Source organism: Micromys minutus, assembly GCF_963924665.1.
Source record: "Micromys minutus genome assembly, chromosome: 20".
In the NCBI taxonomy this organism is placed as follows: Eukaryota; Metazoa; Chordata; class Mammalia; order Rodentia; family Muridae; genus Micromys; species Micromys minutus.
In genome coordinates this window covers 16018710-16037363 of record NC_137955.1, presented here as the reverse complement: position 1 = coordinate 16037363, position 18654 = coordinate 16018710, and the positions used below count along the sequence as shown (strand labels likewise).

Genomic DNA, 18654 nt, shown 5'->3' with positions numbered 1-18654 from the left:
TAATACAACACAGTCACACCCCTATACCTAGTAAGTGTGAACTGGCCCTCTGCCCCCCCATTTCTACTCCATTCAATTTGTAGAACTTATATCATCTTTTAATATGGTTTTCCCGGCCTTAGCCTAGGCACGGGTTCTCACGTGCCCTTTCTCCATCCATGATGGACTGTTGACTGCTGTGACCTTATGCAGATCGTGTGGTGATAGAACACAGCTACTGAGAGTCGATGCGCTCAATAACTATTCAACACAGAAGGCATCATTTCCTAGCTGAACTCCTCACCCACAGACTGTTAACATTCCTTTGCCTCCTACACTGAAGAAGAAGGAGAACTGCCTGGAGGTTTTAAAAGACCACAGTTGATCCTGACCAGCCACTTGAGAAGGAGCGAGTTGCTCATCTCTTTGTTTTGGTGCTTCCATTCATGAGATGACAATAGCATAATCTCAGATGTGTTTTGCAGATTAAGTAAGATAACTTTTGGGGAACCTGACACCCACTCCAAAAATATAATATTTACTAGAATTAACAAGAGTTCCCAGAACGCTAAGGTCCAAAGCCACACATGACCTTTATCTTAAGGTATTTCTAGAAGTTACTGTTCTCAACATTGTGATCCTGGCAAGAGTATCTTAAGGAATAATGGTTCACTTTGGCTCACAGTTGGAGGGGACATCCCATGGTGTTGAGGAAGGCATGGGACAGGAACATGAGGCAGCTGGTCATATTTCATCTATGGTCAAGAAGCAGGGGGTAATAAACAGCTAGAACGCATCTACATTTCTCCTTTCTGTGGGGTCAAAGCCTCTAGCTATGGTTTATGCTGCCCACATTTAGGGTGAATCTTCCTTCCTCAAGCCAACCTTTTGGGAAATAACTCTGTAGAAACAAAGCCAGAGTGTGATTCCATGCTGATTCTAAATCCAATCAAGATTGACCAGCGTGATGCTTTCTTCCTAGACTCCACGGCACGCTTTCTTTAGTGCCTTAAACCTTGAGCAGGGAAGCTTCATTCTGGACAGTGATGCATAACCAGTCAGTGCCCAGTGTAAGTCACACTGAGTGCTGAGTTTTGCATGGCTCATCGATACCAGCTTCTCACTATCTAAGGCTCTAGAAACCATGGAGAATGGGGAGGAGGCAAAGGAATGTAACGGTCAGTGCACTGATGGGGAGTTCGGCTGGGAAGTTATGGCTTCCGGGTTGCGTGGTTATTGAACACAGAGACTCTCAGCAGCTGTGTCCTATTGTCACGTGATCTGCACAAGATTATGGCAGTCAACAGTCCACCATGGACAGAGGCAGGAAACATAAATTCCCTATGCCTAACCCAAGAGCTATTGGTAACTAATGGTTGCTGGGGAATAAAAAGTATTTTCCTCAGGAGTGTGGATTGTGTAGGTTTGTGAAGGGCTGGCACCCCCATGTGCTTATGGGTAGCTCTAATTGGAGTGAGTTGGTTATCTGAAAAACCCCAAAATCCCACAAACACAACTCTACAGCCCAACAGCTTTTCATACAGGTTTATATATTCAACTTTCAATCCACAAACCCTCTACACAACAAGATTGCATCAAATAGACAAAGATACAAACTTCCATTCTATATGAGGTATTAGGCCTATAAAATCCTTACTGTTCAAAGCTATTTAACAACAGTCAATACCACCTGGGTCTAGCTGGTCCTTGGGTAGCTCCATGTCACCATGACCTTCCCCGAAATGTTGAGTACAAGTAACATTTTAATACGTGTTGCTAAATTATGTTTATAAGTGGACAACAGTCTTTTATTTGTGACCTTAATAAGACTTAATTGAATTAAAATATTCAGAATTTTCTCTAAAAATAATTTTACACAACCAATAAGATAATTTTGCTGTTGAACTACCAGTGCTAGGGAGGAGGAGACAGGTGTGTTGCATGGAAGGCACCATCACACACTATGCCGGCAGGACACTGGCAGGCCTGGCCTGTTCTCGTATCCACAGAGTCTCTGACTCGGAGCTCTGAAATCTTTCCTCCTGACTTGCTAAGTTCCCATGATGGGTCGCTGCCACGCCAGCCCCAGGCATCCAAACTCACAGGGCTAGCTGGAGCGCACTTCTCACAAACCTAAGCTTTGCCAGGAGACCTTTCTCTCTGTAACCCAGCAAAGGGTAACACAATCACCGGGCTCAGCAACTATCACCCTAATTTGTAAGCCATTCTAAATTAAATCCCCCCAACCCGGGAGCAAATCCCAACGGATCTGCCACCTCCCTTACCTACATCTTTGGCTTCTACCTCCTCTTTTTCTGCCTCCCTTTTTCCTCTCTCCAATCCGGAAGTCCCGCCTACTCCTTGCCCAGTGATTGGTCCCCTGAAATCTTTATTAGTTAGGGAAAGGTTCTGCCACTCAGGTGGATCATAGAGCCTCCCTGACCGGCCAGCGTAGCCTTACTGAGGAGCTCCTCACCAATGAGAGACCAGTTTCTCAAAACAGGTCAGTAGTGTTTCCAGTTGTCCTCTGGTCTCCACATGCACACATATGCACACTCACTTACCCACCACATGCATGCATCTGCACACATATAAACACACATGAAGAGGAAAAAAAATGGTTGAACAGTACGTGCTCTCTTTCTGTTCACTATCCTATGAGCATTAACATCTAATGAGTCTTTCTGTTGGGAGAGGAAACAAAGTCTCTAGAAGGAAACGAAGCTAACCAGAGGGAGGATGTGAGCACCAAAACTCATCCTGTATTTGAGATATGCACCCACTATTGATCATAGTAAGGAGACCTGCAAGGTGCGTGTGTTCAGTATTTCTGCTGATATATTTCAGTGTATCGAGTCACCCAGATAACTCCCCTGCTACCTAAATGACATAGCACTTTGACAGCACTAAAGGCATAAAAAGAATTCTAAAAATGTCAGTTGTCACCCTCGACTGTCAGTGATATGCTGTCACCCCCCGGCACTATGCCAGCAAATACAGTAGCCTCCTGCCACATGAGCCCTTGGGGTTCTTAAATGTCGCTTGCACATTGATATGGGTTCTCAATGTAAAATATACACCGAGTTTTAAAGACTTTGGAGGGGGGAAATTAAAGAGAATTTATTGAAAAAATTTTATGCTGACTACATGTGAGTTTGTATCATGTAAGGTTAAAAATATGTAATTAAAAACAATTTTCCCTGTCACTTTTATTGTGTGAATGTGACTGACTAGCAGACAACCTGAAATTCCTTCTGTGGCTCACACTGTGGCATGCATTATGTTTCTCTGAGTGCTGTGGTGAGACATCTAGGGGTGTTTTGTAAAGTAGCCATACCCCAGACATTTATTAAGTGTCCTGCTCAGCTATGAGGGCAGGAAGCAGATCAAATTATAAATGAAAGTATAAGAACTGTGAATTGATATAAGATTAAAATTCAGTGTGATTTTTGCCGACCTTTGTCAGTTTTTTCTTTAATAAGTTGCCCATACCATGCTGTAACTAATAAGCCCTGTTTCTAGGCTACTGGTTGGTTCGCCATGGAGTGGCTTCCCTGAAAACCGAATGGGAGACGTGTACAAATGCCCTGTGGACCTACCCACTGCCACCTGTGAAAAGCTGAATCTGCAACGTGAGTTGTACTTAGCCCTGCCATTCTTTACAAATAGCAAAATCTCATTTGTCACAAACTTAAACGGTAACAACCAAAACAGATCCTGATTTTTGTCTTAAAAAATGCAGATTTTTTTTGCATTTTATTGGGTATTTTATGTATTTACATTTCAAATGCTATCCACTTTCCCGGTTGGTCCCTCTCCCATTCCTGCTTCCCCTGCTACTATGAGGATGCTCCCCGTCCCACCCACCCACTCCCACCTCACCACCCTGGAATTCCCTTACACTGGGGAAATGAGCCTTCATAGGACCAAAGGCTTCTCCTCCTATTGATGCCAGACAATTCCACCCTCTGCTACATATGTAACTGGAGCCACGGTTCCCTCTATGTGTACTCTTTGGTTGATGGTTTAATCCCTAGGAATTTGGGGGGATCTGGTTGGTTGATATTGTTGTTATTCTATGGGGTTGCAAACTCCTCCAGCTCCTTCAGTCCATTGAGGTCCCCCTTCTCAGTCTGAATGTTGGCTGAAACCATCCTCGTCTGTATCAGTAAGGCTCTGGCAGAGCCTCTCAGGAGACAGCTATATCAGGCTCCTGTCAGCCTGCACTTCTTGGCATCAGCAATAGTGACTGGGTTTGGTGGCTGCATATGGGATGGGTCCCCAGGTGGGGCAGTCTCTGGATGGCCCTTCCTTTAGTCTCTGCTCTACTCTTTGTTCCTGTATTTTCTCCTGTGAGTATTTTGTTTCTCCTTCTAAATTTTTAAATGAGTCTGAACAAACACAAATACACATACCTGTGCACATACACGTGCACACTCATGTTAGAAAAGCAAGAGCAGAAGTGTCCTTGTATATCTCTGCACGAGGATTTGTAACACCATTTCTGGCTCACAGCAGGTGCTTAGTAAGCATATATTCAGTGAGTCATTCGGTCAGTGATAGCAAATGCTACAGAGATTGAAGTGTGAAGTGAAATTTTCAGTTTATATAAAAGGGATGTGGGAGATCCGAGTTCTAAACACTCACCATATATGGGATTGATATTCAATTTTTTTATTATAACAACTTGGGAAATAGCTGAATGGTAGATCCAAGAATATGTGAGGACCTGGGTTTAATCTTCAATCCTACAGGGAAAAAAAAAAAAACACAATGTCTCTTGTATTTCCTCAATTCATTGTAGGAAGTCGCTTTCTAGTGTTTCTTCTCGGAACCTCATTTCTCTGGAGAGAAATTAGGGTTGGTCCCTTTCCACCACTCCTCTCATCAAAGGAAACCTGAAGATTTAAACGTTGTGGTTTGCTTTGGGATCAGTTCTACTGTTTAGATTGCAGAGGAAAAATAACAGTGTTGATGTGTAGCTGGATATTCAGCAAAACAATCATAGAATATTTTGAATAAAACGTGGGAGTTAAGAAGACACATGCACAACATATGGTTTGGCACACTGCCTTAGTAACAAGGTGTTTAAATAAAAATAAAAGCATAAACATAGGCATTGCATTAAATAATAAATAGAAGAAAAGAACACAATGCAACATGAGGGCCACATGACTCTGGGCCCAGCACTCTTGTTCTCTGCATGGCTAGTCCCATACGGAGACTGCCTGTCTCTCGGTTAGCTGTCACAATTCTCTGTAACCAGTAAAATCAAAACTCTAGAGGCTTATCATTTATCAATCAGATTTATATCAGTAAATTCTCGCCCCACAAAATGTCCACACAATAAACTCAGAGACAATTGTTTTCTTTCTGTACTCTTCCAAACCACGTGTAACTAACACAGTTCTAAGACCAGTGGGGCTGTGAAGAAGAAAAATGGGAAAGAATTGAGAAGGAAACAAGTAGAGGGTTGAGATCCGGCCTCCATTTCTAGAAGTTAGGTAGGTCATACAGAAAGTGGGAACCCAGCTCTGTTGGGCTGCAAGATTAAAAACTCTTCCCAGGAAAAGACAGATAGTGTCCAGAGGTGGCAAGAAGGAAGTGAGGATTGTCCAGGAGTGGGTATTGACCAGTGACAATGTGGCATTAAGCAAGCCAGAGATGCTTCACTGGCACCTGGGAGAGCAAATCTTCAGAGAATGTCTCCCTCTCAAAGACAGACAGGAAGAAGGGAGGGATGATCCCAGTAGTGACCATCATCAGCGCTGGGGAGCCAAGGTCATGGGGAGTGTGTACCAGAGTGGGAGCTCAAGGAGACTGGCAGGATTGAGGGTTCAATGGCTGAAGTCTCATAGCATCTGTCCTGGGAGGTGAGGGGTTAATGAAGAGGTGGTGGTGGCTTGCCTGAGACTAGAGAACAAGAGTGGATTGCATTACCAAGGAGAAAGAAACGGTCATAGTCAGGTGGCAGTTGGTGCCTTAGTTTAGAGGGGCAGATTCATTTATTATTTTACCTGAATGGTCCTATTTTTAAAAAAAAAATTCTCCTATAGCTTTGAGCCAGAGTCTATCAAATGGTGATTATTATGAGTGTTATTTAAAAATCTCGGTTAAAAAAAAAAAAGCAACCATGAGAAAATGTGACGAACAGAAACACCGGTGTCCTCATGTGGATTTTACTGGATCAGAACATTGCTCTTTTAAAAAATGCATATTTGCCCTGAGGGCCTCACACACCAATGTGAGCTGTGAGTAGCTCCACATGCCCATTCTTCATTATATAATGCTTGTTCCGGCATAAGTTATTCTGTACTCTACGTAAAACCCTACGTGTGCCTGGATGCTTTGTCAGAGCCTTCAGTAAATGGTAAATATGTGACACTTTCAAACATCTCTTTCTCTCCAAAAGATTCAGCCAGCATCTCAAATGTTACCGAGATAAAGACCAACATGAGCCTGGGTTTGACGCTCACCAGGAATCCGGGGACCGGCGGCTTTCTAGTGAGTGTTGTCCTCTCAGATCCTCACTCTGGAGAGACTTTGTGGTCAGTGTCTTCCTGCCATCCCTCTTATCAAATACAATCTGGAAATTTAATCACTGAAGTTTGCCTTTGGACCAACCATGCTATTTGAACACCATAGAAAAACAACAGTGTTTGCATAGAGCCTTCTTGAGTGTTCGCCAACACATTATAATGTTCTGAATGAAATGGGAGGACTAAGGATTCCTTCGCCCTTGAAAAGTGTGCCGAGTTGGTCTGGAAACCATCGAAATCTCACGACTTGTTTCTGCTTCTTCACGGAGCATGCGCAAGGACCTTTCTTTCTGCAGACAGCGCTCAAAGCCAAGCTCTGGCTAATCTGAACCTATGTAAAGTGAGAAACTGTCTCTCTAGATTTAATATAGAAAATTGTTGAGGATATTTGGCTATAGAACACACACACACACATCAAAGTTAAAAATACAAGTAAAAAAACAAATCACATTTGAACTTTCCTCTGGCGCACATAAGAATAGTCTACTTCAGACTTTCTCAAACTTCGGGCAGCAACCCCTTTAAAGGTTGACCCACCCTTTCCTTTCACAGGGGTCACATATTAGATATCCTACATCTCATATGCTTATATTATAATTTATAACATTAGCAAAACTACAGTTATGAAGTCACAACAAAAATAGTTTTATGGTTGAGGGGAACTTTATTAAAGGGTCATATAGCATTAGGAAGGTTTGACAGCTCTGAAAAAAACAGTGTCTTTAAAAGCCTATTTTTCTGTGCTAGTGACATGTTTGTTAACCAAAAGTCTTGCTTTTTTTTTAAACTGGATTTTTAAAAATGTAGACACTATCATTTCCATTTAGAATAACAGATATTTAGACTCAGACAACCTTATCACCACTAAGTAAATTAAATACTGGTTTTCCTGTCTGTTATATCGGGTCGTGAGTGACTAGTGAAAGGTGTCTCTGGGCTTAGTTATATTCTAAGATCTTCATAATAAGGTTGATTTCAAGGTTCTTGTTTATTTTTACAGTTTCCAAGTTCCGAAAAATATCTTGAGAATAATGGATTATAGTTGTATTTTAAATTTTTTTAAACTTTAATTCTCGATGTATTTTTTAAAAATCTACAAGAGAATTAGCAGTCCCTGTAAGGGAGCAGGGAACAGGGAGAGACCAAGCTTTCTTTAAACATCCAAAAGGTCAGAGTCTCGAGCTCCGCGTAAGAATTATGTGGAAAAGACTGGCGATCATCACATATTTCTGAACTTTCTTAAGTTCTGGGCTTAAAGCAAGAATGTTTTGGCATTAGTAATTGGCGTATTGTAACTTCAGTTTCTTGGTGCTCTTTTCCATTGCTTATGAAAAAGAAACTTGATTCTCACACACTTGATGAGTTATTTTCCATGGTGATAAAACAACTGATGGTGTAGACATGGGCATCAATGGTTGTTATCGTGTGTGTGTGTGTGTGTGTGTGTGTGTGTGTGTGTGTGTGTTTGTGCACTCGTACACACTTGTGCACACGCAAGCCACTAGCCAGAAGCAACAATGACTTTTTCCTGATTGGCAAAATGTCCCCGTTTTGTGGAAGGAAAACCATGCTTGCTCACTGAGCAGGAAATTTGAGCACAGTAGCTAAGATTAAACCCCTAACAGTTAAAATGAATCAACAAATCCCTTTTGTTTCTCCAGTCACTCCCTATAAGTTTGAACTTCTCTATTCAGATTTAATAACTGATTTTCTCATAAGTTCAATGCTGTATGGCTGGATCACTGCTTTCCGTAATATGAAATTCTTCAGGTAACTAGTAGCATCCTTGGCTTGGACTTGAGCCCCACCCCCATGCTCCCTCTTTTCATGTAGAAAATTAAATATTAGAGAGTTGAATGTCTCCTATGTGTTTGAATTGTGGTTGAAGCAACAGAGATCTCAGCATCCAAAGGGCTGCTGAGGAGAGAATTGGTGTCGTCTTCATGAAGATGTTGAGAGTTAGAATAGGTACACTTTGAACAAGGGAAGAAATACCAGCCTCCTTTGCTAGCTTAATAAATAGAATGTGGAAATAAGAACCCTTGAAACTTGAAGTAAAGAAATAGCCAATAGCAAGGCCAAAAGGCAGCAGTTCACGACCTCAGCTGTGTTGTTCAGTATGCTAATATGCTTTACAACTATAGGGTTCTACTCAAAATTTGCCTTTATAACCTTAGGGTAAAATGGTTTTTAAGCATTGGGTGAATAGGGATACAGTGGCCTGCAAGTAAATGCAAGAAGCATGTTCTTCATTTGCCATACTGTTTCTACAAGGCTCAGGCATGTTTTGAGGATGCCCGAATGTCCTTGGAGGGTGATTTGAGGATGCCCGAATGTCCTTGGAGGGTGATGGGTTTTTGGTTCCCATTATAAAGTCCTGGAAGGAAGGGACAAGGGAAGACTCGATGCTCAGTCAACCATGATGATGTACGAACTCAGAGCTACTCTTCTCCAGACTTCATTCTGAGTATTGTATGACTATGGGTCTTTGAATATTCAATAATCACAACGAGCTAACAAGAAAAAGGGCATGGTTGCCTTGTTTTGTTTTTTTTTTTTTTTTTTTTTTTTTTTTTTTTTTTTTGTTTTTTAAATGAGCTGCTTAAGACCCACATATCTAAGAGACAAAAAGCTAACTCTGCATTCACTTTTCCTTGGGAGGCCTGTGTAGAAGTAGTTTGGTGAGGGACCCCCATGGTCTCTCTGTCCGTTGGCAGTTGCTCTTCATGGTTCCAGATCCCCTCCTGAAGGACTATCGTGTGGGGAGCACATTTGCTGCCCTCTCCTGCCTGCCTTCCAAGAGGATGGTTATTCAAAAGCAATTTAAAGATGATTTTTGAGGGTTTGTTTTTATTTCAATCCCATGAATAAATATGTCTGTGCATCGGGTGCATACCAGTGCTGGTGGAATCCAACAAAGGTGTCAGATGTCCTAGGATTGGGATTATAAAAGTTATAAAACTGTGAGCTACAATGAGGAGAATGGGAATTGAACCTGGGCCCTCTGGAAAAGCAGCCAGCCCTCTTAACCATTGAGCTACCTCTTCAGTCTTTCAAATGCATTTTGATTTGCTATTTTTGATAGCTGGTGAAGTGAGTGCTAGAGAGATGTCTCATCAGTGAAGATCACTAGCTGCCCTTCCAGAGGATCTGGGTCCAATTGCCAGCACCCAAAATCCTCTTCTGGCCTCCAAGGGCACCAGGCACAAAAGTAGAACACAAAAAATGTATACAGGTAAACACACACACACATACCTGAGCACACTCATATATTAAGTGAATCTTGGGCAAGAATTGTGTCTAAATTCCATAAAAGAAGAGGTAGAAAGTTGCATTTCCTGTGTGTGTATATTATTTTCTTCTTTCTTTGAAGACCTGTGGTCCTCTGTGGGCACATCAGTGTGGAAATCAGTATTATGCAACTGGAATATGTTCTGATGTTAGTCCAGACTTTCAGTCCTCCACCAGCTTCTCACCTGCAGTTCAGGGTAAGTCTTGACGGTGAACAAGGTCTGAGCAGTACCTTACAGTCAAAGTGGGAGGGGCTACATAAGTCCCACCCAACCTCTCTGTGAGTCTGATAAATTTGACTTATCTTTGGAAAAATGTGTTTTTTCATCTCTCCCTGTGCAGCTTGTCCTTCCCTTGTAGATGTTGTAGTTGTGTGTGATGAATCCAACAGTATTTATCCCTGGGAAGCAGTAAAGAATTTTTTGGAAAAATTTGTGCAAGGCCTGGATATAGGACCTAAAAAAACACAGGTAAGGACATCAAAAGTAAATAAATAAGTAAACAAATGAGCTCACAGCTTGCTTTTGGAGAAAATAATGTTAGACATGAAGTTTAAAATTTTTATTTATCAAACTATTCATTTTAAATGAATTTAATCATAACCTGGAAAATTAATTGGAGTATATACTTCTAAGATCAGTATTCTATCAATATGACTTTGTTCAATGTTGTTAATTTTATAGTTTTATTTTTGACACAGGCATCAAAAATAGTGCATAGCAATTAAGTCTCTTTCAAAAGCTGCATATTTTAATTTTTTAACCCATGAGTTTATTAACAATACATTTTAAGAGAATAGAATGATGGCTCCATAGTGAGCTATCGTTCTGTTAGCTCACTCAAGTAGGTTTCTTTTTGATGGTGTGTCCTCTGACGGTCAGGAGTTCCTTACCCCATACATACATACAACAACACCCTTGCTCCAACAATGCTCAAACCCACAAAGGGGAACCCCAGGAGCCAATCAAACAGAGTATATTGCTTAGGAGTGCATGTGGTTCTCTTCAATTCAACTCTGACTCTATTACATTAATCCCAACTAATGAGATGTCACCCTCTATCTACAATTACATATAGCTGTTTTCAAGGTACTACCCACTATAATTAGAAAGTTTATTCATTTGTATCCATTTTACTATTTGTGTTAGAAAGCTGAGCCTAATATTCATTTGCATTAAATACACTAAATAGGTGCTTTAAGAATCTATAGTTGCTTTTCAACCAGATCATTCCATAGAAAGAAGAATACTCCTCAAGCACACAACTGAAATTAGCTATTGGCCCACATTGAACCTTACCTTGAATTCTTATTATATTGGTTAAATGTAAAGGTTTATAAGCTAATAATAGTAATAAGCTTCTGCTCTTTTCAAGGTGGCATTAATTCAATATGCCAATAGCCCAAGAGTTATATTTAACTTGAATACTCACGAAAACAAAGAGGACATGGTTCAGGCCACATCTAAGACGTTCCAACATGGTGGGGACCTCACAAACACCTTCAAAGCTATCCGGTTTGCAAGGTATGTTTTGCTGCTATCTGGTAGAAATTTTGACAATGTGGAATGACAAAAAGCAAGAAAAAAAATGGAAAGGGTAAAACAAGAGTAAAAAGGGTAGAGACAAGCCCAGGCTTTCTGACATGCTTACCTTTGACTGGACCTGGAGGACACTACAGTCATGGGACTGCCAGACATATGAAATGTTTTCTATTATTTTTTTCATGAGGTGCACAATTTTGCAAAGATCCTAGATTAAAATACTATAAATAAAACAGTCGACCACTGTTTATATTAACTTCAAGCAAATTAAGCTAATATAGTATTTTATGCACATTAATGAGGCTCATGGGGTAATATGCATAAGAATCTCGATGTTGAGATTATCACGTCTGCTGCAACCCACAGGGAGTGTGACTTTTACAGCTGCATGCCTTCCACCCCCCCTTACCTCAATTTCTATTTTTCAATTCTGTAAGCTTTACCAGGAACTTAGCTAAATGTTTGCCTGTCGTTTAAAAAAATAATGAAAACAAATGTGCCTGCCCTTACACCTGCTCCCAGGCCCTCCCATCTCCTGGTTTCTCCATTTCAAATACCATAAAACAGGTCGTCTACAAATCTTCTTGCCTCTTCTTCCTTGAACATGTAGCTGGTGAACATCTGTCTCCACATCAACAATTGCAGCATGCCTCCCTCAAGCCCCACTGCCCTTAGCTCCTCTGAACAATTAGTAGGGACAGAAATATGTATTGCTATGAACTTGGTCTTCATTGAGCACCATAAATGTCTGGGGTCCCCCACCAATGTTTTGTCACCAGCTCTGGCCTCTTCACTGGCTCCATTTCCTGGTTTTTCTGCATTGATCAAAGCCCTCTCTCCTTTCCTCCACTGTCCTCTCTGTTAGGAATAATGTCCCTACCCTTGCTGTGAGTGCCAGCCCTGTGCGGGCTGCCCATTGTTTTCTATCATCTCTTAACTCTCTCCACAAAGTCATCAGTCAGTGCTCACTGAAGTTGAGCATCTTTACTGGGAGAGGACCATCTCACTTAGCACATTCAGTACGTCATAGCCAGTCCTTTCTTCCCTCTTCCCACTCCCACTTATGTACATATCTGGTTATCATCTCATTTGCTATGTCTGTCTCACCATTGCCTGTTTCATCTGTCCCTTCACTTTCTCTGTCTGTGTCCTGAAGTGGGAGCTTTCACCAACTGCTAAGATTTTCTTCACATGTCTTTTAAAAAAAGGACTGTCCATAAGAGAAGATATGACTGGCTTTATCCTTCCTGTCTTTATCTCTTTGCGGGCTGGACCATGTCATATAAACTGAAGGTCATAAACATGAGTCACCTGCCATTAAGTGGAGAGCCATTTCCAGTTCAGTAACCCAGACTGAGGAAAAGAATGTTGTCTATATAACCTTGGAGGACTCCTGTCTTCAGTAGAGAATGTAGCTGGGGCTTATCCCCAAGGGAAAAAACTTGGGGGTCCTGGCAGACATTCCAAAATAGGGCATGGCCACTATTTTCTTAGGTGTGACTGGCTTTTATTATCTTTTAAAAGCCCAGGATTTTTCCTCAATAATTTTTGAGGGGAGGGCATGAAATTACTGAAATTACTGTTAAACATGAAATCTATTTTATATTACTCTGAGGAAGCCACAAGTAGAGAAATGCTTTTAAATGGGCCACTGGCATTGACACAAAAGGATGCTGGGATAAAAAATACAGCATAGTTCATGTTTGATGTGCTTAGAGATGATAATTTCTCATTGTTAATTCAAAGCTTGGGTCTGTCTACACGTTAGCTTCTGTTTACGATGAATAATTATATCTATTGCAGAGACAAAGCTTATTTACCAGAGTCCGGTGGGCGCCCAGGGGCTACAAAAGTTATGGTAGTTGTGACTGATGGCGAATCTCATGATGGGTCAGACCTGAAAACTGTGATCCAGCAATGCAATGCTGACGGGATATTGAGGTTTGGCATAGCAGTAAGTGGCTTCTGCTTGGATTTGCCTAGTAGTTGATAGGTCCACATCCCTACCTGCTGACACGTTCCAAGTCTTTAGTTTGCACTCTCTCTGTTTCCTGCTGATTTTCAGTCATGCCAACAAAAGAAATGGCTGCGGAAATGTTCTCAGGAATGTTTATGATGAAATGAACAGATAGTGAAATTTACACCGAACAAAAATGACTTTTGCCCCTTGCTTTCTCTTTTTACAAGGTTCTTGGGTATTTAAACAGAAATGCTCTTGATACTAAAAATTTGATAAAAGAAATTAAAGCAATTGCGAGTACTCCAACAGAGAGATACTTTTTCAATGTGGCTGATGAAGCAGCTCTTCTGGAGAAAGCTGGGACTCTTGGGGAACACATATTTAGCATTGAAGGTAAGGAGGTGGAATTTTTGTTCAAATGTGATTTTTTTGGAGTATTTGTAATTTTAATATAACATATTTGCCATATGGACATGAATTCATAGACTACGGAGCAAAGCCAGATCAGGAATGTCACCCAGAGAGATGGAAAAGGCACATGACTAATACATAGCATATGAGAGAAAACGTAAGGGATTAGCAAGCAGGAGAAAAATATGAATCCAACCACTTTTGTGTTTTGCCCAAAAGATGATGCATCAATATTCTTTAATTTTCCAGAAATCTCTGAGGTTCAGAGAAGCTTGTACATGGTTAATAAGATTTTTTTTTTCAGTTTTTGAGAGAACAATTTAGAACCCTATAACATAATCACTGTTTTTTTCTTTATCAATTACATAAGAACAGAAATTCTCGAATTTGTTTATAATAACTGTATATACCTTTAAAATGGCAAAAATACACTGAAAATATCCAGCATCTCAACTGGAGGAAGGGTTTTCTTTACTGCAGCTCTCAGGATGCACTTCCACAGCCTTGGAACATCCTTAGGGTAGAACATTCATCAAAGCAGACACTAAGTACTGGAGAACTGGAACACTCTTCACAGCTGGTTAAAAAATAAAAGAAAATAACACAAGACCAAATCCTGGTTCCAGGTACTAAACTCAAGTCACTCTCAGCAATGAAGCTGGTGTTTAATTCACCTACGTATCAGGCACTGTTTTAGAAGCTGGATTCAACGGTCTTGCATGGGTATCTGCTGCTGTAGCCAGACCTCGACCTTCTGACGATGCAGTAGAATTTTCTATCCTGCTGCCAATGTAATTGCTCAAGTGCAGTACTTCTGAGTTATTCAAATGGTCACCACAGAGTAAAGCCCCCTGCAATAGCTGGAAGCTACTAGGGTGTCTGAAGTAGGAAATTTGCTTGAAGTCCATGAGTAAGAATGGTTGCAGTGCAATTTAAGAATTCCTTGAAATGATTTTGGATGGTTCTGTTTGTTGAAGACTTTGAAGGGGCATAACACTCTTTCTCTCCCAAATTGTCTGTGCACAGCCTGTGTGGAGTCTGTCCCCTAAGGAAGAGGATGTCACAGTAGCACCATTTGTTACTTTATTACAGTGTCTATGCAGGAATTTGGCTTGCTTCTTATGAACATTATTGAAACCATTCTGACCATGCTGAAAATAATATCCCACCTAAGAGAGTTCTGTGGTATGAGACACTGACAGATACATAGGTACAGCTAATGCAACTCTCCAGCCTCTTTAGCCTTGGCTTCCGATGGCTAACACAGGTTCCCCTTCATCCAGTCTATGATGCAAAGTAATTGCCTGCTCCTCTGACACATCTGAAGTAATTTTGCATTAGAAGTGCCAAAATTTAATGGCAACATCCAAATTGTCTCTTCACTAGTAATAATAAATTCAAAACAATGTTCTAATCTCAATTTCCCCCTTAACTAACCCTCTACTTTTGCTGAGGCTAATTTGATATCAGGGACAGTTTAAATATTTCATTAAATTAATTAATGTTTAGTGGGGATCAAAGCCAACTTTAAACACTACTTTGGTGACTTGATTTGTAGTTTCTTCTTTTTAAAATCCTCCAAGCTACAGTTTGACATTGATATAAGAACATTTGTGTGTTCACGACATGTGTGTGTAAATACCTGTGTGTGTGTGTCCATATTTGACATTTTGATTGCTGATGATAATATCATTTTTGAAAATGGTATTTTTTCCAGGCACTGTTCAAGGAGGAGACAACTTCCAAATGGAAATGGCACAAGTTGGATTCAGTGCAGATTACTCTCCGCAAAATGTGTGTGCATCAGATAAGTTGAAACCAATCCTGTCACTTGCCAGGTCACACAGAGACTCAAGAATTTAGACATAAAGAAGGAAAAGCAACCATCCCATGAGCAATAATTCAGATTCCTGGGCCCAGCCACTGTGTTAAAAATAATGAAAACTTTTTTTCCTATGTAACAGAAAAGTATCATTTACAAAAGAAATGCTTTGGGTTCCCTATGGCAAAACACTATAATAATTCCAGGCATCATCTGTATAAAATTTTCATGGCAATTAATTAACTACCTAAATCATCTGGCAGAGAAACAAGACCACCATTTTATCCCCGACAGAGTCACAGACTACAGTATCATAGCATCCTGTTATCTGCAGAAACAAAACATTGTTGAAAATGGGGGGGGGGTGTGAAGTGGGGTTCCGTGTTTCCCCAGTGCTCATAGCTTAGGAGATCAGTCCATCCTGAGTTCTCAGGAACAACCTCTAGGTCTGTACTCTAACTCTCCTTCAGGACATGGGAGAATGAGAGGCAAACAGGACCAGATTCTGGGAAGTATTTAGGGATTAATTTGAAATAAGAAGGGCTGATAAGCAGAGCTAAGGATCAAGAAATGTTTGGCCTCTGTGTACAGCAATGACCTTCCTAGTGCTGTGACTCTCTAATAGTTCCTCCTATTCTGGTGACCTCTTAGTCATCAATGAATTTTGTTGCGACTTCATAACTATAATTTTGCTGCTGTTATGAATTGTAATGTAAAATACTTTATCTACAGGCTATCTGATATGGGACCCCTGTGAAAGAGTCATTAAACCCCCAAAGGGGTCTCAACTTACAGGCTGAGAACCACTGGTCTAGACTAAAATGCTAACTTTGTCAATTCAACAACCCTTAGAGATGTTGACAAAAGTTAGACATCTTTCCTGTAGAAAAAGGTGAAATATTACAGAAATACTGTCTCACAGCTCCATGAGGTTACTGTTTTCCCTTGGTGGCCACTCCTGTGTCCTCAGCTTAAAGTCTAGGTTTACATTAATGACACTATTCTCAAATTTTTATATTTTTTTTCCTCAGAATGAGATTTTTTTTCTATTTTTTATCTTAACCCTACATTATATCCTTGTTTCCTTATATGTAAGGAAAAAAGAAACCTTAACAATGCTATCTTTCATTCTGACCAAGCCTATGTGCCTAAGGACTTGCAGCTTTTGGTATTTTCCCCATCCCTGAATTAGGCTGACTTTCTATCCCGTGTTGACTGTCATGGCTACAGGTAAGTTTTGTGGCTGGGCTATGATTTAACACATGGGATAATGGGATGTAGATGCCAGAATGTTTAAAAGGGCTAGAAAAAAAAAATGAACAAAGATCTGTAAGGAATAAAACAATGCCTCGGAGGCTAAGAGCACTTGTTACAAGAGAACTTGAGTTCAGATCCCAGCAACCACAGTGTGGAAAGGGATTCATGGTTGGCCTAGTACCCTGTAACCCTACCACTCTGGGGAGTATAGCCACAGGAAGAACACACAGGAAGATCATTGGAGTTTTCTGGCTGCCATCTTTGCTTCAGCTTCGGTGAAAGACTCAAGGAGATGAGGCAAAGCATGACAGAACAGAGTATCTGATATCCTCTGGCCTCTAAGTGTGCAAGCCTGCACATCCAAGCATACCACATACACTACAAATATATGAGGAAGAGAGTTGAAAATACAAGCAGTCAGAAGAAGGTCTCCCAAGATGTGCTAGGGAACAGCAGCATTCCCTCCCTCCTCTGGGCTCAGCACTTTCTGCTGCTTTAGTACATCTCATATTAATCATTAGCTTTTTCCTAAAAATACTTGGGAAGAGAATCTCTCAGCTGATTGGTCTGTATGCTCTGAACGGTTCAGCACTTGCGAATGCTTGCCTTTGAATTGAAGGATGTCTACACAACCATCCTGTACCATGGCCCATTGCAAAGATTTATACATAATGAATTATAATAAGTTCTTTCAAGAGAGCATAGCTCAAGTATTACTCAACCTTCCTAATGCTGAGAGCCTTTAATATTGTTCCTTATGTTGTGGTGAGAGCCCCATCATAAAATTATTTCCATTGCTACTTCATAACGGTAACTTTGCTACTGTTGCAAATTGTAATGTAAATATCAGATATGCAGAATGATCTTAGGTGACCTCTGTGAAAAAGTCACTCAACCCTGAAAGGGGCCATGACCCATAGGTTGAAAATTAGTGCAGCTCTAGATAAGCTTGAAAATCAAAACAGTTCCAAGATATATAATTAGATTCTTTTACCATGCAGATTTTCTTTAGTTTGTTTCAATGTTTGATTCACCTGAATTCTTTTGCATTAAAAGTGTTTTGCTTTAACCTTCATTTCTTCAATCATTTCAGGATATTCTGATGCTAGGTGCAGTGGGTGCTTTTGACTGGAGTGGAACTCTCGTCCAAGAGACATCTCATGAGCACATGATCTTCCCTAAACAAGCCTTTGACCAGGTTCTGCAGGATCGAAATCACAGTTCGTTTTTAGGTGAGGCACAGCAATAGTTGGCTCAGAAAACTCAGGGTTTGTTTGTCTGGTTTTCTATTTTGCTTTTGTGTTTGTTTTCTCTCTTTGGACTCTCTGGTCATCTCAGACTGTGCACTGTCCGCTCGTTAATGTGTTTTGTGATCCAGTTGTTACCTCTTGGCCAGTTGGGCCCCAGACCATAAGTAAGGAAAGCTGAGCCTTCCACACAAGTCTCTTGTTGAGCTGTTGAGCTCATGTGATCTATGAGGTTATTTAATGTTAATGTTTCTAAAGCACACAAGTCTGTTCAGGCAGATAACCCAGGAACATGGTCATTTCTCTAAAGCAGAAGCTGTTCCTAAGATTTAATACACTGAGCAGTAGCCATCTATTGTTTCAGAGTTCTCCAGGGTATTTTTTAATGTAGGTGTTCATATGATGAGCATCCAGTGATGTTCAGTACCTACTGTGGACTACTTGTATGCTATCTACGCAAATCCTTCCAAACTCACTTCAGAGCCACTGACCTTAATAATGTTGATCAGCTTCAACAACCTAGCAAATGACAAGTCCAGAATTCAAACCCAGAACTCTGTAACTCCAGGGTCTGCACTTTTTCCATTAAATAGCAACACCATTTAAT

At 40.7% G+C, this 18654-nt stretch overlaps 1 protein-coding gene across 1 annotated transcript in view; it reads left to right on the top strand.

Annotated features, from left to right (window-relative positions):
• ITGA2 (integrin subunit alpha 2) overlaps nucleotides 1-18654 on the top strand; it is a gene marked incomplete at both ends in the record, with an annotated part of 87954 nt that overhangs the window by 37208 nt on the left and 32092 nt on the right. Inside the window, 9 exons of the mRNA XM_080933907.1 lie at nucleotides 3502-3611; nucleotides 6392-6483; nucleotides 9892-10006; nucleotides 10152-10279; nucleotides 11184-11332; nucleotides 13154-13304; nucleotides 13538-13703; nucleotides 15439-15515; nucleotides 17894-18032. Of these exons, the coding sequence (XP_080790033.1) occupies nucleotides 3502-3611; nucleotides 6392-6483; nucleotides 9892-10006; nucleotides 10152-10279; nucleotides 11184-11332; nucleotides 13154-13304; nucleotides 13538-13703; nucleotides 15439-15515; nucleotides 17894-18032 (1127 nt within the window). The remainder of the gene's footprint in view (nucleotides 1-3501; nucleotides 3612-6391; nucleotides 6484-9891; nucleotides 10007-10151; nucleotides 10280-11183; nucleotides 11333-13153; nucleotides 13305-13537; nucleotides 13704-15438; nucleotides 15516-17893; nucleotides 18033-18654) is intronic.